Here is a 24,007-nt window from a genome sequence, read left to right as displayed (position 1 = left end):
GGACTTGATCCTGGGTCTCCAGGATCACACCCTGGCCTGCAGGCGGCACTAAACCGCTGCGCCACCAGGGCTGACTCTTATGATTAATGATGTTGAATATCTTTTAGGCCACTTGTGTATTTTCTTTGGAGAAATGTTCATTCGAGTCCTTTGCTCATTTTAAAATTGTTGTTGAATTGCACATGTTCTTTATATATTCTGGACACTAATCTCTTATCAGATATATGATTTGCAAATATTTTTGCCCATCCTAAGGATTGCGTCTTCACTCTTGATTGTGTCCTTTCATATCTGAAAGTTTTCAATGTGATGAAGTCCCATTTGCCTGTTTTTTTTTCTTTGTCACCTATCTTCTTGGTGTCACATCTAAGAAATCATTGCCAAATCCAACGTCATGAAGACCCCCTAAGTTTTCTTCTCTTAGTTTGTAGTTTTAGCTCTTATGCTTGCATCTTTGATTCATCTTGAGTTAATTTTTTGTATATGGTGTAAGATAAGGGTCTAACTTCATTCTTTTGCATGTGAATATCCAGTTTCCCCAGCACCATTTACTAAAAAGAGGCACTCAACTATCATTTGCTGAAATCCTTAATATAATGAGAGAAGATATGGTATAAAAATTCATAGGATTGACAGAAAAGGGTTTTCAATTCATCTTCAGATCCACCCTTCTGCTTTCTTATATATTGTTGGCTCCTCCTGGCAAATTAAGCCAGGAATGGTTAATTGAACCCTGGTTAAACAGCATCTGTGTTTTAAAGTTGCCACAGAGAGGGTGGTGTTGCATTATTCACTTTCACAGTTTATCTGGGGGAGGAGATGTTCCTTAAGGAAGGAAAGAAGGTCCAAACCTGCAGGAGAGTGAAAGACAATTTGGAAAACTGTTTTCAGCATGAGTATTGCTTTCACAATACAAATGGCATAAGGTATATCTCTCCTGTTTATGGTTTGTGGGGCTGCACAGACATTAGAGTGCAAGCATTGCATAAGGGGTGTGAATCACACATGCTGGGGGAACAGAGATCTAGGGGTATTATTATCTCATGAAAACCATGCAGACACAACCAGTCTCTGCTGGGAACAGATGCTTCTAGATGATGAGGTCAGTGAATTAACGTTTAGTTTTCCTTTATTCCTTTCTTTCTTTTTAAAAGATTTTATTTATTTATTCATGATAGACACACAGAAAGGCAGAGACATAGCCAGAGAAGCAGGCTCCCTGTGGGAAGCCTGATAAGGCACTTGATGCCGGGACCCATCATGACCCGAACTAAAGGCAGACACTCAACCACTGAGCCACCCAGGTGCCCCTAGTTTCCATTTCTTTACATTGTGTGGAACTGCCTCTAGCATCACCTCCACTATCCTGGTTCTGATGTTACTCAGTTTCACCAGGATCTTCAGGTCTTTATGTGTTTTTTTCAGTTTGAATCATCATCTACTATAGGTGAGGGAGCTGGAGTAGGAAGACACTCCTGGACAGTTCAGATTTTCTCTTTATCAGGAACCTTGGCAGGGACACTGTGGAGTTAACCAGGCCATTGTCAAATTTCCTAGGAGAGCTAAGACAACGGGGATGGGCTGTGTGAAAACCCTGTAGGCCAGGAGCACAGGGTTCTGAGTCCCCCAAATTACAGACTGAGTAGAATCCACAGGGTTGGTATGAGGGTCCCAGAAGGTGCAGATGTAAGCTAGGTCAGGAAGCCATGATGTGACAGGGGATAGGTTGGATGAAAGAATAAAGAATAGGAACAATTAAAATAACAGAATCAGAACACTTAAAGTGAGCCAATGACTGAGTTTCCTGTAGAAGGGCCATTTCAACGCGCAGTGAACAAGCATGCCAGCTTCCCTTCACGTTGACAGCTCCAGGGAGTATCACTCCTAAAATATCATGGCCAATATTTACTTAGAAAATATCTCATTATTTTAATTTGTATTTCTTTCATTATTCATGAGGCTCAGAATTGTCTCATTTGTTTGACTCATTGGTATTTCTTTTGTAAATTTTTTATGTGCTTTCTCAATTGATTTGTAAGAGTAATTTGCATATTGGGGAAATCAGTCCTTTGTTTGTCATTGGTGTTGCGATTATTTTCCCAAGTCTGTCTTTTGAGTATGTTTATGGTGCTTTTAGCTTCCAAAAATGTTAAAATTTGATGTAGTTGGATCTATCCATTTTTCCTTTGTAGCCTTGAGGTTTCCTGTTGTGATTAGAAAAGCCTCTTTAAGATAATCACATTATTCACCCATGTTTTTCCCTAGATTTGTTAAAATTTCATTTTATTTTTATGACTCTGTTCTTGGAATCATCTGGAATTTCTTTTGCCTACCTCACAGTGTAAGTTTATGTGTCTTTGGGAGATTTCAGAGTAATGCTGTCTCCCCACTGGAGTGTGAGCTTTAGGAAGGCAGGCACTGAACTTTCGCTGCTTGCCAATGTGATACCAGCGCCTGGCACAGTGCCTGGCACCTGGTAAGTGTTTTAGTAAACACTTCTTTAATTAGTGCATGGATGGAATTCTCAAAGATAAAGTGTTGAAGCTGAATCTATCAAGAGGGAAAACCTTCATTTTTGGATTTTATACTTTCAAGGGAACAAAAACAGAGTAGATTGTGTCCAGAAAATAAAAATCTAGTTGGCAAACAAGTTAGAAGCCAAGTTAGACCAGGAACTGGGGAGTAGTCCAGGGCTACTCTGGAGAAAACTCAGTGGAGAACTCTTCCTTTGTTTAGTGTTGAGGAGATGGGCTAGGGTCAGGGGTGGGTGCTTTGGCTACCAGAGTTTGAGGAAAGGCTCTGGAGTGACCAGTTCAGGGAAGAAGTGGGTTGTGATTGCAGGTGGTGAGCATCTTTTTACCTCGGGGTGCTCAACCATACACTTATGGGATTCTTGGGGATTGTTGTAGAAGATTCAGCTGTCAAGAGCTAAGCAACAGAGAGCTATGGACTGAAGAGAATTGGAGTGGGGACTTGTGAATGGCAGGGGCCCTGTCCTGTCAAAGGAGCAACCTCCTCTCAGCTCTAACCAAGCATTACTTGTGTTGCAACATTTTTTTTTTCAAGAAATTTGCAATTGGATGGTTTAAATGGGAAATTCCTTCATTTTTGAAATCCTTCATGTAGCAAACAAAGCCCATCTGTTGGCTTTCTCTTAAGGCCCACCAATTCGCCACTCCTGTCCTAGAGAAAAGGGGGATTACATACAGTTAGTAGCACAGCTTCTGCACTAGAAGGCCATTTCAAAACTTTTCTAACCTTGGTTGACTTCCTGAGCTATAAAAATGTGAAGGATTATTAATAGTACCACTATATCACTAGAATATGACTCAGCATTTGAGAAGAGCAGATAGGATGAAGGAAGGATTAGGATTTGATGGAAAGAAGGGGGTCTCTGGAATTAATCTGTTATGTACAACCTCTCATCATTTCATGGCAATAAATATTAATTGCTGGTAATAATAGAGGATGAGGAAGTTACATAAGCAAGTCTGAAAAGGACCGAAAGAGCCAGAATTATTGGAAGTGGCAAGGCAGTGGAGAAAGAGGAAGAGAGACAGACAGAGGCAGAGATAGAGAGAGAGACAGAAAGACAGAGAGCATGGAGGATGGAAAGCAGCTTGGGACAAAACTCCCATGTGCACAAAGGGAAAGTAAGATCTGAAGTCTCCATACTCAGCCCAGGGACCTGAACACCGAAGGTCTTCTGCAGGCTGTATCAATCACTAATAAGGTAGAGTGTTTTGGCTTTGTGATAAAAATCAATGCTATGGATTTTTTTGTTGTTGTCCTGTGATGACACTGAGAGAGTCTAAAAGGAGTGGGAATGGATACTACCTCCCAATCCAATACGATTACAATGCACCTTTTTTTTTTTTTTTTTTAAATGCACCTTTTTATCCATTATTGTGATACTCAGAAAATGCACATCCAGGGAGAACTGGCACCTGTGGCTGGTGAGAGGATTTCCTCACTGGAACTCCTAACCCTCCTTCCTGGAGCCTGTGAAAAAAGCATTCTGGCAGAGAAGGGAGACCTTCCACACACCCTCCGTGTGGTGTGAAGTCTGACTACATCCTGATGTGACCCTCGGCTACGTGAGGGACCGTCTCCTACCCTCCCAGCCCTGATGGGCCCAGCCACATGGCCCATGTAAACACTGGCCAGGGGGTTAAGGGCCTAGGAGCTGTCCTCAGTGAAGGAGTGACGGGACTCTTATAGGTAAATTCCCAGACCTCTTGTTCCTGGGGGAGGCCAGCTCTGAGGTGTGCTCCGTGCTACCTCCCAGAAGTCCCAGCAGGTCTGAGCCTCAGGGAACAATGTCAGGAAGCTGCTCATGGACATGGCCTGCTCTGGCTTCCTCCTTTTCCCTGTCTCTCCTCCCCACTTCTCTACCTATAGTTCCTAAATCACCTCCCACATAAACCACTGGCCTAAAAACCTCTGTCTCAGGGTCTGGTTTAGGGGAAACACAATCTACCACAGGCAGCGAGGAACTTGTTGTCTGGGTGAATCCAATGGCATTATAATTCTGGTGTAAATTGTTGAATTCTGTCTGCTGCCAAACTCATCTGCTGAAATCCAAACTCCCAGGATCTCAGAGTGTGACTTTATTTGAAGACAGATCTTTACAGAAGAAATCAAGTTAAAATGAGGTCCTTAGAGGGAGCTCTAGCCCAATATGGCTGATGTCCTTGTGAAAAGGGGAAATCTGGCCCCAAAGACACACATAAAGGAGGGAAGGTGATTGGAAGAGAGATAGAGAGAAGATGACTCTCCAGGACCCTGGGGCAGAGACCTGGGACAGCCCTTTCCTCACAGCTCTCAGAAGGAACCAACCCACTGACGCCTTGTTTTTGGACTCCTAGCCTCCTGAGCTGTGAGGCAATAACCTCCTGTTGTTTAAGCCATTCAGTTTGGGGTACTTGGTTACAGAAGCCCTAGCAAACGGATGCACATTGACTTCTCTCGAGACCAGTTATTGGCCCAAGGGTCATCCTGAGCATTCTACATGCATCATCCCACGGAATCTCCACAGCAGCTCTTTGAGGTAAAGACTGATATTATTTCCCATTTATGGATGAGGAGGTGGCAGCCCAGGGATGTTAAGGAAGTTGCTCAAAGCCACACAGATAGCCAGTAGTGAGGCTAGAATTGAACATTGACAGTCTGTCTTCGGATCCACATTTTTACCTGTGATGAGGCTTACTTCCCACCACACTGAGTTCTTCTATTAGGTGAACTGTTACGTGCCTGTTTTAAATTGCTTAGATGATGGTGATTTTCAGGTCTTGTATTAGTCAGTGTTCCCCAAAGAAACACAAACAATAGAATCTCTATCCATCATGATTTATCTATCATATCTATCATATCTATCTATCTATCTATCTATCTATCTATCTATCTATCATCTATCTATCTGCCTTTTTTTTTTTTTTTAAGGAATTGGCTCACATGATTGTGGGGGAGTGTGTCTGAGTCTCCAAAGCAGGCCTGCAGGCTGGAGACCCAGGGACGAACTGATGGGTCCTCAGTCTGAAGGAAGTCTGGGGGCAGAGCTTCTTCTCTTTTGCGAAAACTATTTTTTCTCTTCAGGCCTTCAACTGATTAGACAAGGTCCTCCCCCCGTTATGGAGGGTCATCTGCTGTACTCAATGTCTACTGATTTAAATGTTAATCACACTTAAAAAAAAATACCTTCACAGCAATATTTAGGCTGGTGTTTGAGTAAGCTGCTGGCACCATAGCCGAGCCAGTTAACAATTAAAACTGACCATTATAGGTCCCTTGAAGATGGTGTGACACAGCAACCACTCTAAAGTAGGTGTTCACTCTCAGGGTCATGCAAGTGCAGGGTCAGTGCCTGAACATGAGAATGAGCCTTCCTTAAATTTTGTGCTCTGGGCACCTCACTGGCCTCACCTGGGCCCTGGCCCTGCTGTCCATGAAGGAGTCAAGATTGTGTCTTAAAGCTGGGCCTTTTTTTTTTGTTTTTTTTTGTTTTTTTTTAACAATAGTGTGGTTGGGGAGTCAGACAGACCAGGGTTTGAACCTTGCCTTCATCATTCCAAGCCTGTTTCCTCAGCTGTGGAATGGGGATAATAACAACACTTGCTTTGCAGGGATACAGTGAGAACACCGTATTGACTCGGACATAAGGAGGGAAAAGAACAGCGTTTGTTATGGCAAGATCTTTTTTTTATTATAACAGAGGAATTATTTTTTTAAGCATTTGTTATAATTTGAGGACATGAAACAGACAAGTTTTACCTTTATTTTTGCATCATTGGATGCCTAGTCTTGAGGAGTAAGCCCTAGAAATTCTTCCCTATGTCACCTCTCCCCTTTCCTGCTGTCAGCTATGCCCGACATTCGTCTTTGCTACAGGATCAATTTTAGTTCCAACCCAGACTCCTTAGTTTCTCTTCTCTCTGCCCAGAATTTAGAAACTATTTTTCTTATAACTCTCCAACCATACTGACTGTAAAAACAGTTTCTCAAGGTGCTTATAATTATTTTACATTTCTCAGCTATTTATGTGTAGTTAAGCACCCCAGAACAAACAGAAGGGAGAACTACTGGGTCTCTTAACTACATATAAGTAGCAGAGAAATGTAAAATAATTATAAGCCTTGAGAAACTATTTTTATGATCAGTATGGTTGGAGGACAGCTGTACTATCTCCAAATATTTGTCCCATTTGCTATGTCTTGGTGCCTGGAATTCTCACAGAACCACTTAGTCCTTTGAGCAAAGCCACAAGGACCTTGGCTGACATTCATTTGTTTTCAAGAGAGAATAAAACTCTGAGCCAGTGATGTCTTTACAGGCAAGAGTAATACCTTTACATAGTCCCTAAGGGGAACAGAAAGCCTTTATTGACCCAAACAAGGACAGGGAGGTTTCGATAAAAGGTGGTGGTGACAGCTGGGGAACATCATTACATGGATCTCAAGATATTTCCAGAAGGGAAGACCAGCGATTGTGGAGGCAGGGTGGGGCGGTGCAGTGGGCAACTGCTGGATACTTTGGGAGAGTCACATCTGGGTCTTCAGATTCAGGATGTGGGGAAATGGCAAAAAGGCACAGGGGTCTATCTGCTGGGTCCCAAAGCAACCACACTCTCATACCTTCTGGGGCCTTGTCCAAGCTGGTCTGGGTTTGGGAATGTCATTACTTTGGCTTTCTATTCAGTGCACTCTCCTTATCAATCATGTCTAGCCCAGCTGTCACTTGCTCTAGGGAAGCTTTCCCAGCACTTTCTCTCTCAGCCTGTTATCCACCCCTGCCGCTTCCTTTCTTCCAACTCGGGAAATTCCATTCAGTCTTCCCAGTGCATGGGCTCCTTGCCCTTCCCTCCTTGAACCACCGCAGTCTCCACCAAGGCTCAGCAGGACCTCTTCCTTCTTTCTCTGTTCCCAGTGGGTCTCCATTCATTCCACCATTTTGGCCCATAGTATTTTTCAAAACGTGCCTGTCTTCTTGGCTGGACTGATCCTCTTTTAACACAATCTCTGCATGTAGTAAGTACTTGATTAACATATTTATTAATTGAATGGAGTTAACTTTGCTTTTTCCACACTTCTGTAGGAACTTCCACCAGCCTCTGTGCCCTTGTGACATCCTGGTCTCTTTCCTGATGGTGGTATTTGATCAGTAGTTCAAGACTCTTAAGATTCAATTGATTAACCCTTTAAAAAAAAAAAGATTTATTACTAGGTGTTATACACAACTGTTGAATTATTGAACACTACATCTGAAATGAATGATGTACTATGTGTTGGTTAATTGAATTTAAATTTTAAAAAGATTTATTTATTTATTTAAGAGAGACAGCATGTGTACGTGCATGTATAATGTGGGGGGAGAGGCAGAGGGAGAGAGAATCTCCATTAGGTTCCCCGCTGAGTGTGGAGCCTGATTCCGGGCTTGATCTCGTAACCCTGAGATCATGACCTGAGTAGAAATCAACTGACTGAGCCACTCAGCCCCTGAATTAAACATTTGTTACAGTTCTACTGGGTGTCAGAAGTGGTCAGTTAGGAGTAAAGGCAGAAGCCTTTGACATTCATTTAGTGATGGTTTCTTGAGGGAGAGGCTTTTGTTCTCAGTATATGATATGTTATCAATATATAACACTCATCTGTAATCTCCAGTGGTTCTTCCTTTTAGAAAGGTTTCTTGAACCAAGACTTTGTTAACTTGATAATAGGTTATTATGTGATGTGTATTGTATGTGTATAATATGATGTGTATAACATGATGTGTATTATATGTTATACACAAACACATGTGTATACAGGCATAATTGTGCAATCAAGAACATAAATGAAGGTGAGGATGATGTTTATTCAAGGGAAAAAAGGTTTTTTAAGAGGTCCCTCTATTTACGCTTCTTAATTTCAAGCCTTGCTAAGGGTAAGTCCCTCCAAATCCTCGGGATTATTCAAATTTTACTATATTATGATTTCAATTTTTCCATGCAGGTAGGGTCTGCCTATGGTTATCGACTGCTGCAATGCACTGAATTTTTTCCACTCCTTCCCCATTTGTATGTTAAAGCCCTAAATCCCAGTGTGGTAGTATTTGAAGTAAGAAAGTAATTAAGATTAACTGAAATCATAAGGATGGGGCCCTAATCTGATAGGCTCAGTGTCCTTGTAACAAGAGACCCCAGAGAGCTTGCTGTCTGTACCATGTGAGGACACAGCAAGAAGGTGGCCATCTGCAAATCAGGAAGAGAGCACTCATCAGAATCTGACCACACAGACGCTCTGATCTTGGGCTTCCAGCTTCTAGAAAAGTGAGAAAATGAATCCATCCAGTCTGTGGTATTTTGTTATGGCAGCCTCAGCAGACTGATCTAGACACAGAGCTTGAGGCAAAGAAAACTTCTGAGTATTCACAAAAATGGTTAACATTTGGCTTCTGTAAATAGAACCGGAATTCTTTACTGGAAAAACAGAACGAGTGATCTTAAATTTCATTTTGATGCCAGTGGCACCGCTGCATAAAGAGGAATTCCCTTCAGGGCGTGCTCAGGTTTGGCAAAGTGAAGTTCTGGAGGAAATATACAGGGATGTCTGTTCATTTAGACTGACTGTTTCAAAACAACATTGCCCCTACTGCCAAGGGAAAAAAAATGATATTGGCATTATAGACGGCTGCAAATTAATAGCCTCATCAAGAAGATAGTTTAAGAAAAGCCTTTGATTAGTTTTTAGCCTGATGAGTGCATTAGCCTGTTTTCTTTATAAGGAATTGTGATTATTGAAAAAGATTCCAATTTATTCTTTTTTAAAAAATATTTTATTTATTTATTCATGAAACACACAGAGAGAGATGCAGAGACAAAGGCAGAGGGGGAAGCAGGCTCCCTGCAGCGAGCCTGATGTGGGACTCGATCCCAGGATCCTGGAGTAAAGACCTGAGCCGAAAGCAGACGCTCAACCACTGAGCCACCCAGGTGCTCCTCCACTTTATTCTTAAAATAACCATTTACCATCATCCTATTCTGTATTCACTATTTTGGAAACTTCACAGAATAGTCATGATCATGGCCTTGAGTCCTGCACAGAGGGGAGGAGATGGAGACCCATGAGGTAGGGTCTGGAGATCCGTTGTGATCAGCTGTGACATTGGGCAGAGCAGTCTTAACATTCAATCGTTAAAACATTCTTCAGAATGACTTTGTTAGCAATTAGCTCAAGTATAAAGCTGTAATTTAGTCTTTTCTTTGATTCAAATTGGTCTTCTTGGTGAGTGACATCTTGTGATACTAACAAAAAATATGTCTAGTGTCTCTGCTATATTAAAGGTATGTTACTATTAGCCATGTGGCTTAAATATGTACTTTAGTTTAAATAGTAAATAAAGAGCTTAACAAATGTAATAATGTCGTGATAGCAAATATTTTGGAGACAGGGAAAATTCTGAGATTTCCACTGTGTCAATCCATAGTCCCTCTGTCTGCCTCTCTCTTTGTATGTCTGTCTTTCTGTCTTTCCCTTATTCTGTATGTATCTATCTATATTTTTTTTGTATATTTTTTTTAATTGGAGTTCGATTTGCCAACATATAGCATAACACCCAGGGCTCATCCTGTCAAGTGCCCCCTCAGTGCCCGTCCCGCAGTCACGCCATCCCCTGCCCACCTCCCCTTCCACTACCCCTTGTTCATTTCCCAGAGTTAGGAGTCATGTTCTGTCACCTTCTCTGATATTTCCCACTCATTGCCTCCCCTTTCCCCTTTATTCCTTTTCACTATTTTTTATATTTCCCATATAAGTGAAACCATACTTGATGAAGTTCCAATTGTTCATTTTTGCTTTTGTTTCCCTTGCCTTCATGGATGTATCTTGCTAGAAGTTGCTGTGGCGAAATTCAAAAAGGGTGTTGCCTGTGTTCTCCTCTAGGATTTTGATGGAATCTTGTCTCACATTTAGATCTTTCATCCATTTTGAGTTTATCTTTGTGTCTGGTGTAAGAGAATGGTCTAGTTTCATTCTTCTGCATGTGGATGTCCAATTTTCCCAGCACCATTTATTGAAGAGACTGTCCTTTTTCCAGTGGATAGTCTTTCCTGCTTTGTCGAATATTAGTTGACCATAAAGTTCAGGGTCCACTTCTGGGTTTTCTATTCTGTTCCATTGATCTATGTGTCTGTTTTTGTGCCAGTACCACACTGTCTTGATGATCACAGCTTTGTAGTATAACCTGAAATCTGGCATTGTGATGACCCCGGCTATGGTATTCTTTTTCAATATTCTGCTGGCTCTTCAGCGTCTTTTGTGATTCCACACAAATCTTAAGATGATTTGTTCCAGCTCTCTGAAGAAAGTACATGGTATTTTGATAGAGATTGCATTGAATGTGTAAATTGCCCTGGGTAGCACTGGCATTTTCACAATATTAATTCTTCCAATCCATGAGCATGGAATATTTTTCCATCTCTTTGTGTCTTCCTCAATTTCTTTCAGAAGTGTTCTGTAGTTTTTAGGGTATAGACCCTTTACCTCTTTGGTTAGGTGTATCCTAGGTATCTTATGCTTTTGGGTGCAATTGTAAATGGGATTGACTCCTTAATTTCTCTTTCTTCAGTCTCATTGTCAGGGTATAGAAATGCCAGATTTCTGGGCATTGATTTTGTATCCTGCCACACTGCCAAATTGCTGTATGAGTTCTAGCAATCTTGGGGTGGAGTCTTTTGGGTTTTCTAGGTACAGTATCATGTCATCTGCAAAGAGGGAGAGTTTGACTTCTTCTTTGCCAATTTGAATGCCTTTTATTTCTTTTTGTTGTCTGATTGCTGAGGCTAGGACTTCTAGTATTATGTTGAGTAGCAGTGGTGAGAGTGGACATCCCTGTCATGTTCCTGATCTTAGGGGAAAGGCACTCAATATTTCCCCATTGAGAATGATATTTGCTGTGGGCTTTTCATAGATGGCTTTTAAGATGCTGAGGAATGTTCCGTCTATCCCTACAAATCAAAGAGTTTTGATCAGGAGTGGATGCTGTATTTTGTCAAATGCTTTCTCTGAATCTATTGAGAGGATCATATGGTTCTTGTTTTTTCTCTTGTTGATATGATCAATCACATTGATTGTTTTATGAGTGTTGAACTAACCTTGCATCCCAGGGATAAATCCCACTTGATCATGGTGAATAATCTTCTTAATGTATTGTTGGATCCTACAGGCTAGTATCTTGTTGAGAATTTTTGCATCCCTGTTCATCAGGGATATTGGTTTATAATTCTCCTTTTTGGTGCTGTCTTTGTCTGGTTTTGGAATTAAGGTGATGCTGGCCTCATAAAATGAGTTTGGAAGTATTCCATCCCTTTCTATCTTTTGGAACAGCTTTAGTAGAATAGGTATGGTTTCTTCAATAAATGTTTGATGGAATTCCCCAGGGTAGCCATCTGGCCCTGGACTTTTGTGTCTTGGGAGGTTTTTGATGACTGCTTCAATTTCCTCCCTGGTTATTGGCCTGTTCAGGTTTTCTATTTCCTCTTGTTTCAGTTTTGGTAATTTGTGGTTTTTCGGAAATGCATCCATTTCTTCTAAATTGCCCAATTTATTGGTGTATAACTGCTCATAATACGTTTTTAAGATCGTTTGTATTCCCTTGGTATTGGTTGTGATCTCTCCTCTTTCATTCATGATTCTATTAATTTGAGTCCTTTGTCTTTTCTTTTTTATAAGGCTGGCTAATGTTTTATCTATATTATTAATTCTTTCAAAGAACCAACTCCTGTTTTTTTTTTTTTAATCTGTTCTACAGTTCTTTTCGTCTCTATTTCATTAAGTTCTGCTCAAATCTTTATTAACTCTCTTCTGCTGGGTGTAAGTTTTATTTGCTGTTCTTTATCCAGTTCCTTAAGGTTCGAGGTTAGCTTGTGTATTTGAGTTTTTTCCAATTTTTTGAGGGATGCTTATATTGCGATGTATTTCCCTCTTAGGACTGCTTTTGCTGTATCCCAAAGATTTTGAATGATTGTATCTTCATTTTCATTAATTTCCATGAATCTTTTTAATTCTTCTCTAATTTTCTGGTTGACCCATTCATCTTTTAGCAGGATGCTCTTTAACCTCCACGTGTTTCAATTTCTTCCAAATTTCTTGTGATTGAGTTCAAGTTTCAAAGCATTGTGGTCTGAAAATATGCAGGGGACAATCCCAATGTTTTGGTATCAGTTGAGACCTGATTTGTGACCCAGTATGTGGTCTATTCTGGAGAAAGTTCCATGTGCACTTGAGAAGAATATGTATTCAGTTGCGTTCGGATGCAAAGTTCTGTAAATATCTGTGAAATCTATCTGATCCAGTGTATCATTTAAAGCTCTTGTTTCTTTGGTGATGTTGTGCCTGGAATATCTGTCATTTCCAGAAAGTGCTGTGTTGAAGTTCTCCTACTATTAGTGTATTATCTAAGTATGTCTTTACTTTGGTTATTAATTGATTGATATACTTAGCAGCTCCCACATTAGGGGCATAAATATTCATGATTGTTAGGTCCTCTTGTTGGATAGATCCTTTAAGTATGATATAGTGTCCCTCTTCATTTCTTACTACAGTCTTTGGGATAAATTTTAATTTATCTGGTATGAGGATTGCTACCTCAGCTTTCTTTTGAGGACCATTGGAATGGTATATGGTTCTCCAACCTTTCATTTTCAGGCTGGAAGTGTCCTTAGGTCTCAAATGAGTCTCTTGTAAACAACAAATAGATGGGTCTTGCTTATTTATTTATTTATTTATTTATTTATTATTTATGTTTATTTATTTATTATTGGAGTTCAATTTGCCAACATATAGCATAACACCCAGTGCTCATCCCATCAAGTGCCCCACTCAGTGCCTGTCACCCAGTCACCCCCACCTCCTGCCCACCTCCCTTTCTATCACCCCTTGTTCATTCTTGCTTTTTTATCCAGTCTGAAACCCTGCATCTTTTGATGGGGTCATTTAGCCCATTCACGTTCAGTGTTACTATTGAAAGATATGAATTTAGTGCCATCGTAATACCTATTCAGTCCCTGTTTTTGTGGATTATTTCTTTGGGCTTTGTCTTTCTTTTACAGGATCTCCCTTAATACTTCTTGCAGAGCTGGTTTGGTGGTCACATATTCTTTCAGTTTCTGCCTATCTTGGAAGCTCTTTATCTCTCCTTTTCTGAATGAGAGCCTTGCTGGATGAAGTATTCTTGGCTGCACGTTCTTCTCATTGAGTCCCTGACTATATCCTGTAAGCCCTTTCTGGTCTGTGGGGTCTCTGTGGAGAGGTCTGCTATTAATCTAATATTTCTCCTCATATAAGTTAGGGATCTCTTGTTTCTCACTGTCTTAAGGGTTTTCTCTTTATCTTTGGAATTTGCAAGTTTCACTATTAAATGTCGAGATGTTGAATGGTTTTTATTGATTTTAGTGGGGGAACCTCTCTATATCCTGGATCTGAGTGCCTGTTCCTGCCCCCCCCCCCAGATTAGGGAAGTTATCAGCTATAATTTGTTCAAATATGCTTTCTGGCCCTCTGTTCCTCTCAGCGCTCTCTGGAACCCCAATTATACATAGATTTTTTTCCTTCTGAGGCTGTCATTAATTTCCCTTAACCTTTCCTCTTGGTCTTTTAATTGTTTTTCTCTTTTTTCCTCAGCTTCCTTCCTTGCCATCAACTTGTCTTCTATGTCACTCACTCTTTCTTCCACCTCATTACCCATCATCATTAGGACCTCCTGTTTGGATTGCATCTCATTTAATTGCTTTTTAATTTTGGCCTGATTAGATCTAAATTCTGCAGTCTTGAAGTCTCTTGAATCCTTTATGCTTTTTTTCCAGAGCCATCAGGAGCTTTATACTTGTGCTTCTGAATTGGCTTTCTGACAGTGAATTGTAATCCAAATTCTGTAACTCTGTGTCAGAGAATACTGTTTCTGATTCTTACTTTTGTGGTGAGTTCTTCTTTCTAGTCATTTTGCTCAGTGCAGAGTGGCTGTATGAGCGGGCTGAGTCCAGAATATCAACCATGACCTAAGAAAATTTCACCCTAGATGATACTTGTTAGAAGCTAAAACCCTTCTCTCAAATAGTATTCCAGCTATTTTCCTATCTATATGTTTTTTAGACAGATATAAAGATATATACACATAATCTGTATGTAGTATCTATCAAGTACATATATCTGTATCTGTATATATAAAGTGTATATATATATATATTATGTATATATAATGTACATTTGGTAATTTTTAGTTAATGACCTGCATAACAGAGCCCTCTGTAGTTGTAAAGTCAATGCCTGATGGTTCCAGGTACAGAATAGCCTATGAGACTATCGTGAGGATTAGGGGAAGGCTGTGGATGAGGGAGAACAGGAAAGGTTGAACTCCCTACGGGATAGAGGCACTGCCTCCAATAACCTGTGAGTCAACCTGATTCTTTGAAACATATGGTTTCAGTTGCTCTGAGGATGAAGACCAAACCCTGAACATGGCTTGCAAGACCCTACATACTTTGGCCTTCCCCAACCCCTTTGCTTATTATGCACCATGCTCCCCTTAGCTGAGCCTTGGTCACACTGGCTCCTTCTAGTCTCTCAAATATATGACCTTGGCTAATTCCAGTCCAGGACCTGCCCAGGTCATCCCCTGTGCTTCTTCTACACACTTCTTACCTATTCCTATTGACATTCAGAACTCGGCTCACTTTTGCAGGAGGCCTCCCAGGACTCTTCTGATGGGAATCATATGAATTTCTGGTCCTTTCTCACAGCTGCTTATATATCTCCTTTGTAGTTCTTGACACAAGTGTGATTTTACATTTTGGGGTGGTATTTTAATATTTAATCACTGTCTATTTTCCCGGCTGGATTATAAACCCCTCCAGGGTGGGGGCTGTGTCTCTTTCACCCATCACTGCATTCTTTTCCTCTAGTAACAAAGATAATGGTTGAGAGGAAGGAAGGGAGAGAGAGAGGAAGAGAAAGAAGGGGAAGGAGGGATTGAGGGATGGAGGGAAAGAAGGAAGGAGATTATAAAATGGTTGCAGGAGCAACTGCTTCATGCCCTATGTCAGACTTGAAAGTTCTACTGACCATCACCTGTCAACCAGGTGAGCATAGCACATCTTGCCCAGGAAAAACTGCATTGGTGTTTCAGTGCCCAGTAACCTCTCACCAGCAAGTCCCAATAAGGTTTGGAAAACAGGTTGGTGGTGTTTAAAGAACTCTGAGAACTTTATTTTATGAAAACAGAAGAGGCAGATGTGAGTAGGTATGGGTATGACCTGATTCTCTTTGGAGTTCTATGGCTAACTGGCCAAGGAGATGATCTCCTACCCTTCAGGGCTCACTCCTCACCCAACCTGGGCTCCTGGGCTCTCGTAGGATTGTTGGTTGTGGCAAATGGAACTCTACCCAAGCTAGCTCAGTAGAAGTGGGAGATTTTACTGTAAAGACAAAATAGGCAATTTCATGGACATGAGGCCACGCTGTGGCCAGACCTCATAGGAAATAGACTCCAGAAGCACTGGCAACCAAAACTATGTTCTTGTGTCTCAGGGTTGCGTGGTCTGATTTCTCTCTACTTCACCCTGACCTGTGTCCTTCTTTTTATAAACTTCCGCTGTTTGTAAAGGACTCAACATGGCCACTAGTCCTCAAATATACATGATGAATTGGGTCAAGGTTTTACAATGAAACTGATCACACTATCTGTATTTCTTGGTTGGAATTCTCTAGGGAAAGAATATGGATCAACTGGTCCACACACTATTGGGTAGGTTGTCCCTTGGACATTCACATTCACAGTTTGGGTCATATGATAGAAACATGGCTTCCTAGGTCTGCTGTGCTTTAGATAGGTTTCTTAGTAACCATTTTAAGTGAAATGAGTAGATTATGTCTGGAGGTAGCAGTCCAGAGTCATGAGTATTACACAGTTGCATTAAGAATCCAGGTTCTCGCTGTATCACATGCCTTTGGAGACTGCCAAGGCTCATAATAGAGCCATTGAATGCTTTTACTCTCATTCCCAGCGTTGGAGACACCATGGCCAAAAGGACAGAAATGGGTGCTCAATAACCAAGGTAGCCCAACCTTCATGACCACAGTTCACTGGAACAGGAGAGGCCACCTGACTCAAGGTGGGCGATTGGAAGACCCTTCTGCAGGAATTAGAAATTGCAACCATGAAAGACAAATTGTTCTAGGGAGTTGGACCTGCGGTATGTGTGACTGGGAGCAGTGCTTGGCCGAATGCTATCATGAGGACTGAATTACAAAGGAAGCAATTCTTCAGGGGAAGAGAAAGAGGAAGTTGATGTGTAGAGAAATAGAGATGAGAGGTGAAGAAACGCTGCCCATTTAGTTGTTGCAAAAGCCCTACAAAGCAACTCTTATTCTTCTTCCCATTTTACAGTTAGGTAAACTAAGGCTCAAAAATATGCAGCAATTAGGTAGAGGAAGAAGCCAGACCTCAGAGCAGATGTTACCCTAGTTCCTGTGGTTGTCTCTGCATGATGACTCTGAGTGGGGTGGAAAAGGTGATTTTTACCTTTCTTTTTATGCCCAACCAAATCATCAATGCTCTTTTTGTTATTGTTTTTCTTGTTTTGTTTTTACTACTACAACATGTGCTCCTACTGTAATTTTAAGAAGGTTGTGACTTGTCAAATCACTATGTATACAACTGAACTAATGTATCTTTGTGTGTCAACTATACTTCAATAAAACGTAAAAGAATTAAAAAAAAAAAAGAGAGAAAGACACACTGCTTGGTAGATCCTGGTACCAAGGAGCTACACTGCTTGGTAGCTCCTGTTCCTGGTAGCTTGTCAGGAGATGTGCTCTCTAAGGGCTTTGTGCTTGCCTGCGTGTTCTGTAAGGATCCCTTCAGCCCTCCCAATAAATCCTTTTTAAAAAATCTTCAGTTCATTTGAGTCGGTTTCTGATACTTGATTCTAAATATCTTAACTAGTACAAAAATCAAGGGATATCAGGAGTAACATGTGTAAAACCAGACTCTGAGAAAACATGTGGTATCACGTGTGACACTGTGGGGACTTCCCTCCCTGTTGTAGGATGAGTAATTGACATTTCCTGGTATATGCTGGCAAAGGAAGGACTATCACCTATCATCACCTGGGACTCAGACTACAGGCCCACAGAAATGGGGATGTCAGGGGCCTTGTTGACCAAATATCAGGATACTAGAATATATGTTGCTTCTCACAGCCTTTGGTAGAGAGCAACAAAATAGAAGCACATTCTTGCCCAGATGTCCCCCAGGAAAATATACAGAACCCACATAGCTGATATTCCAGAGTCCAGATCAAAAGATTTATTGTTAGATTGATGATAGCTTGGAGGAATTGAGGAATCTTTACAGATCCCACCATCTTCCACTCAGCCTGCAACAAATCGTATTGTAGGCAGCAGCTGGGGGGCATTCGTGAAAAACCTTGTGGACTTTGGGCTCTTACAGGGAATGCTTTGATTTCAATCCTGGGGAAACAAAAAAATGAAGAAGCCCTTCAGGAAAGCTCCTGACAGTTATTCTAACCTCCCTTTGCAACTGTGTAACACACTCACATGCCATTAGTGTCATCTGTTACCAGTAATGAGAAGTCATAATCAGTAAAAATGTCCCAACATCTTGGAGAAAATAATTTTTCATCCTTTAGAAATATTGCATTTTGTTTAAATGGGTTTTTCATAATGATACATAGAAGGAGTATCATTGTAATAATGGGTTGTCAGGGTTGTAGAACTCAGACTCTGTAACCTGCAACTGTACTAATGATATGATTCGTGAACACATGCTATTAAGCAGCAAGGGACAGGCAGGAGCCTTGCATTAGCCAAACTATCTATGCCACCCTCTGGTAGAGGGAAAAACACCTTCCCGGGTCCCAGTGAAACAAGGGTGCTAAAGTGAAGGGTAATTATTTTCTGGCACTGTAAGGAAGCAAGAAAGTCAAAGGAGTCAGAAAAATATTCACAGAGCCAGCTGATAGCATTAAAAAAGTAGTTTAATACTTTTTTTTGAAAAATATGGTATAAGAAAAATGAAATCATAATTTCTGTAGTTCAAGTGCCTCCTAAATGCCAGGAGAGATTCTAAGATACCTCTGTACGGTTGGCGGGTGTTAGGTGAATGACCTTGAGCAACCCTCCATCCCCTTCCCCTACCCTCTGCCTATGTTACTGCTTAAATAGAATGGGGAGAGTCAAAGGACCTCAGTTCTTCATAGAGCTCTTCTGAGGATAAAATGAAGGGGACGTTATTCTGAAAGGTCTAAGGTACTTGGCAAATATAAGAGCTCATCAGTTTTTATCTCTTTGCTTTTTTCTCTACTAGAAGGAATACAGTGGGAAAAAAGCGAAGGAGAAGCCGTGGTCAGAGTATACGTAGGGGTGAGGACAATAGACCAGAAATATAATAACTGAATTAAATGTTATTTTAGATAATTCCTACAGAGAAAAATAAGGCAAGGCAAGGTGAATAGGGAATTTGCAATTGTGTGTCAGGTTTTAGCTCAAATGCCACTTCCTTAGATATTATCTCCCTTGGATTTCTATCCTGGTTTGGAAATGATTGATTACATATATGATCTACCTCTCGTGGTAGCTTATGTAATTCTTGAAGGCAGGAAATAGGTGTATGTATTGTGGGAAGTTATAATAAAAGGAAACCTCATGAAAGTGGACTCAGAATGCTAGAAGGGGAGGCGGAGGCTCCTACTCAGTGTCAGCTGCAGGAGGAATGATCAGTCACAGACCCCCTGGCTGAGCAACTGCCGCAGGAAAACACAATCAAGTACAGGCCCCAACAGGGAAAGGTGTACATTGAGTTTCCTACAGGAAATCAGCTACCCCTGCTACCTAGCCAAGGAGAGGAGCATCACCCTGAACTCTTGCCTCTCTCCAATGAGGTTTTGTTTAAAATTATCCCTCCCAGCTCCCTCCTTCTCCTTCTCCCTAAAAGCATGTTCCTCTCTCTTGTTGGACTTGCCTGTCCTTTTGCTGCAGCTTGTTTGTCCCAATAGCACATTTCTGCTATTCCCAAATAAGCCCATTGTTTGCTGGTGAAATAACTGGCAGTTCTATTTTTAAGGCTAACAAACAGTGTGTCTGTGTGTGTTTGTATGAGTTTCAGCCTGGGGAATCTAGAGTACCTTCCACAGTGAAAAATGAGACCCTGACTGAATTTGCAGGTGGTTCTCACCTGACCCTCCCTGGTACCCCCTTTATCACAGGAGTATTTCCCTGACCTTGTTCCTTTTCTTTTTTCCTTTCTTTTCTTTCTTTTTCTTTTTTTTTTTTTTTTTTTTGCCTGGACATTTTGAGACTCATAAAATGCTTGTGCATCAGATGCTAAGAATAATTGCCACCATTTCTCAACCACTGAGAGCTGGCAAAGGTCATGCCAACCTGCAGACTGTGCCAATTGCTTCTCCAGGCACTGTGCCTGTCCTACTTCTTTCCCCTAAGGTTTCTCTTGTGTTGAAGATTAAAGGGAGAAAGTTGATGAAGTAGCCGACCCCAGGGGGACAGACTGGTGGCTACAATGGGCCCTGTCTTTCCCTGGGTGAATAGGTTCCCATTACCTCTGGGCAGAGTGTGGAGTGAGCCCTGTACCTACAAAATGACTTTCTCCCAGGTCACATCTAGTGAGGGGGGCAGGGCCTATGATCCTCATTATTCAGACAGAGGAAACTGGATTCTGGAAGACTGGTGACTCCTCACAGGACAAGTCAGAACTAGAACTGGGGTTCCCTTAACCATTGTTAGAGATAGCCCAACAGGGCAAATGCTTTTACCAATGCAGATGGGAGAGAAGGTGCAAGGAACCCCAAGATCAGCAATGACCTCTCCTTGGGGACGCGGGTCAGCCATTGATTGGCCACAACGGTGCGGGGCCAGAGCACACTTGCCGAGTGTTGTGGGAGGCCAGAGCCCACAGACAGAGGACGTGTCCCACCCTACCTGTAACCACATGTAAGAACTGGTGGAGTGGGAAAGAGAAAGAGGAGATAATCATGATATTACAGTTTGTCCAGATTCTTGTCCTCAACTGGGGGTGGGGAAGGGGGATAATAAAACAACTGAGGAAGTGGAAGCAGAGAGATAGAGAGGCTTTCCCAGGATCACACAGCCAGTCAGGGAAGGGGCAGGGGACGGGGAGGAAGACCCAGGGGTCCTGCTGCGGCACACGGCAGTGTTTTCTACACCCTCAGACTGAGATTACAATTGCAGAAGAGCGGGTCATGAGCCAAAAAAGAACAATGTACAGAGGTGGAAAAATACTGTTCGGGGAAGGTGAGGTGGGTTTCAGGTGAGAATGATAGGGTTGGCCTTGTCGGCACCCATCCCCATGCTGCCAAATCAGTTTCTTCCCACCTGTCATGTGCAAAGTGGTTCAGTGTAACACTGACCTTGCTGCCCAGGTTCTTCTAGCAATAGCCAACATTCTCTCTGTTGCCCAGCACCAGAAGTCTACCATGTTCTCCCTTCATTCATTAGCAAAACGACATGGCATCATCCGTTGTCATGGTAATTTTAAAATATTTCCTTCATATATATATATGTGTGTGTGTGTGTGTGTGTGTATTTATTTATTTATTGAAGTTTGATTTGCCAACATATAGCATAGCACCCGATGCTCATACTGTCAAGTGCCCCCCTCAGTGCCCGTCACCCAGTCACCCCATACCCCCTCCCACCTCCCCTTCCACTACCCCTTGTTGGTTTCTCAGAGTTAGGAGACTCTCATGCTTTGTATTCCTCTGATACTTCCCACTCAGTTCCCCTCCTTTCCCCTATGATCCCTTTCACTATTTTTTATATTCCCCATATAAGTGAGACCATATAATGTTTGTCCTTTTCCAATTGACTTATTTCACTCAGCATAATACCCTCCAGGTCCATCCACATCGAAGCAAATGGTGGGTATTCGTCATTTCTAATGGCTGAGCAATATTCCATTGTATACATAGACCACAGCTTCTTTATCCACTCATCTTTCGATGGACACCGAGGCTCCTTCCACAGTTTGGCTATTGTGGACATTGCTGCTAGAAACATCGGGGTGCAGGTGTCCCGGCGTTTCATTGCATCTGTATCTTTGGGGTAAATCCCCAGCAGTGCAATTGCTGCATCGTAGGGCAGGTCTATTTTTAACTCTTTGAGGAACCTCCACACAGTTTTCAGAGTGGCTGCACCAGTTCCTATTCCCACCAACAGTGCAGGAGGGTTCCCCTTTCTCCACATCCTCTCCAACATTCGTTGTTTCCTGCCTTGTTAATTTTCCCCATTCTCTCTGGTGTGAGGTGGTATCTCATTGTGGTTTTGATTTGTATTTCCCTGATGGCAAGTGATGCAGAGCATTTTCTCATCTACTTGTCGGCTATGTAATACTTACTGTTTCTTCTGATAGACTTTGAACCTCTGAACTCCTTGTGGATCCTTGAACACACCAGCAGTGATCTCACCTCAGGGTCTTTGCATTTGCTATTCCCCCTGCTGTAATGTTTTCTCCAGATACCATTATAATTTGCTTCCTTGACTCCTTCGAATCTTTGCTCAAATATCACCTCATGCAGCCTCCAAGCACCCTATTTGAAATTGCAAACAATCTCCCTAGCATCCTTCTCTTTCTTTTTTTATTTTTTAATTAAAAATTTTTAAAACAGATTTTACCTATTTATTTATGAGAGACACACAGAGAAAGGCAGAGATATAGGCAGAGAGAGAAGCAGGCTCCCCCTGGGGAGCCTGATGTGCGACTCCATCCCAGAACCCCAGGATCACGACCTGAGCAGAAGGTAGACACTCAGCCACTGAGCCATACAGGTGGCCTGTTTTTTTATTTATTTTTTTTGAGAGAGAAGAGAACATGTGAGCAGGGGAGGTGGGATGGGGTGGGGTGGGGGAGGGGCAGAAAGAGAGGGAGAGAGAAATTTTTTTAATTAATTAATTAATTAATTTATTTACTTATTTATTTATTTATTTATTTTAGGGAGAGAGAATCTTAAGCAGGCTCCATGCTCAACAGCACAGAGCCACCCAGGCACCCCACTGACATGCTTTTCTGCTGTATTTTTCTGTATAGCACTTACCCCATCTGACATACTGTTAGGAATTCATTGGACACTTAGGTAGTCAGGGCCAGGGTCCCCAACAAAAAAGCAAAAAAGCCTGGACAGCTAAGACAAAATTACACTAGCATCCTGTTTTACAGCTTAGACAAGACCACAATAGCATCCTGTCTAGCAGTCTCTGCAAAAGTGACTTTTGCAAAACATCCTGAAACAAAACAAGTAACCATAAAACATTGGTCGCTATCACAAGTGGAAGCAGCTAGTCTCTAGATGTCAGCCCAAAAGACTAACAACACTTGAACAATAACCCGATAGGTAAACAGGTATATGACCGAAGCCATTATTGGCACACCTTAGCAGCCAATCACAGGGGGCCCACACTCAGGATGCTTAAGATTGTCCCCCTAAAGAGCTTATAAAAGCCCCTAGAGGGACACCTGGGTGGCACGGAGGTTGAGCATCTGCCTTCGGCTCAGGTCGTGATCCTGGGGTCCTGGGATCGAGTCCTGTATCGGGCTTCCAGCAGGGAGCCTGCTTCTCCCTCTGCCTGTGTCTGCCTCCCTCTGTGTGTCTCTCATAAACAAACAAACAAACAAACAAACAAATAAATAAATAAAATCTTAAAAAAAGCCCCTAGATTTGTTTTTTTTTGTTTTTTTTTTAATTTATTTTTTATTGGTGTTCAATTTACTAACATACAGAATAACCCCCAGTGCCCGTCACCCATTCACTCCCACCCCCCACCCTTCTCCCCTTCTACCACCCCTAGTTCGTTTCCCAGAGTTAGCAGTCTTTACGTTCTGTCTCCCTTTCTGATATTTCCCACACATTTCTTCTCCCTTCCCTTATATTCCCTTTCACTATTATTTATATTCCCCAAATGAATGAGAACATATAATGTTTGTCCTTCTCCGACTGACTTACTTCACTCAGCATAATACCCTCCAGTTCCATCCATGTTGAAGCAAATGGTGGGTATTTGTCGTTTCTAATGGCTGAGTAATATTCCATTGTATACATAAACCACATCTTCTTTATCCATTCATCTTTCGTTGGACACCAAGGCTCCTTCCACAGTTTAAGCCCCTAGATTTGAATGCCAAAACAGCAACCCTCTCAGGTCCCCTCCCTCTCCCGGAGCTTTACACTCTTGCTCAATAAACTTTGCTTTGCTGGTCTTGGTCTGGTCTCCTTCTTCATTCTTTGGAGTGGCATGACCAGGAACCATGGGTCCTAGGGGGACAGCAATCCTCTAACGATACTATGGGTTTTCCTTTTGTATTTTATTTTGTCCCCTCACAACTATGTAAGTTCATAAGGGCAGGGTTCTCTGCTGTGTCCTCAGTGGCTAAAGCAGCTCCTGGCATTTAGTAACACCCAGTAAATATTTGTGGAACAAATGATGGCTAA

The 24,007-nt window shown here is 41.8% G+C and overlaps 2 protein-coding genes across 3 annotated transcripts in view; both read left to right on the top strand.

Moving 5' to 3' along the window:
* The window catches only part of LOC112663391 (olfactory receptor 9I1-like), a 31,092-nt gene extending 13,707 nt beyond the window's left edge, over positions 1 to 17,385 (top strand). For both annotated transcript variants that reach the window (XM_035701886.2, XM_035701885.2), the window contains one exon: positions 16,532 to 17,385. In XM_035701886.2, the coding sequence (XP_035557779.1) occupies positions 16,532 to 16,577 (46 nt within the window). In that variant the 3' untranslated portion in view covers positions 16,578 to 17,385. The remainder of the gene's footprint in view (positions 1 to 16,531) is intronic.
* LOC112663707 (olfactory receptor 9Q2-like) overlaps positions 3,939 to 24,007 on the top strand; it is a 51,183-nt gene continuing 31,114 nt past the window's right edge. The window contains 2 exon segments of the mRNA XM_035701884.2: positions 3,939 to 5,050; positions 7,423 to 7,523. The gene's annotated coding sequence lies outside the window, so the exon portion shown is untranslated.

The sequence above is a fragment of the Canis lupus genome, chromosome 18 (assembly GCF_003254725.2).
Source record: "Canis lupus dingo isolate Sandy chromosome 18, ASM325472v2, whole genome shotgun sequence".
In the NCBI taxonomy this organism is placed as follows: domain Eukaryota; kingdom Metazoa; phylum Chordata; class Mammalia; order Carnivora; family Canidae; genus Canis; species Canis lupus.
This window is presented reverse-complemented; position numbering and strand designations above follow the sequence as displayed.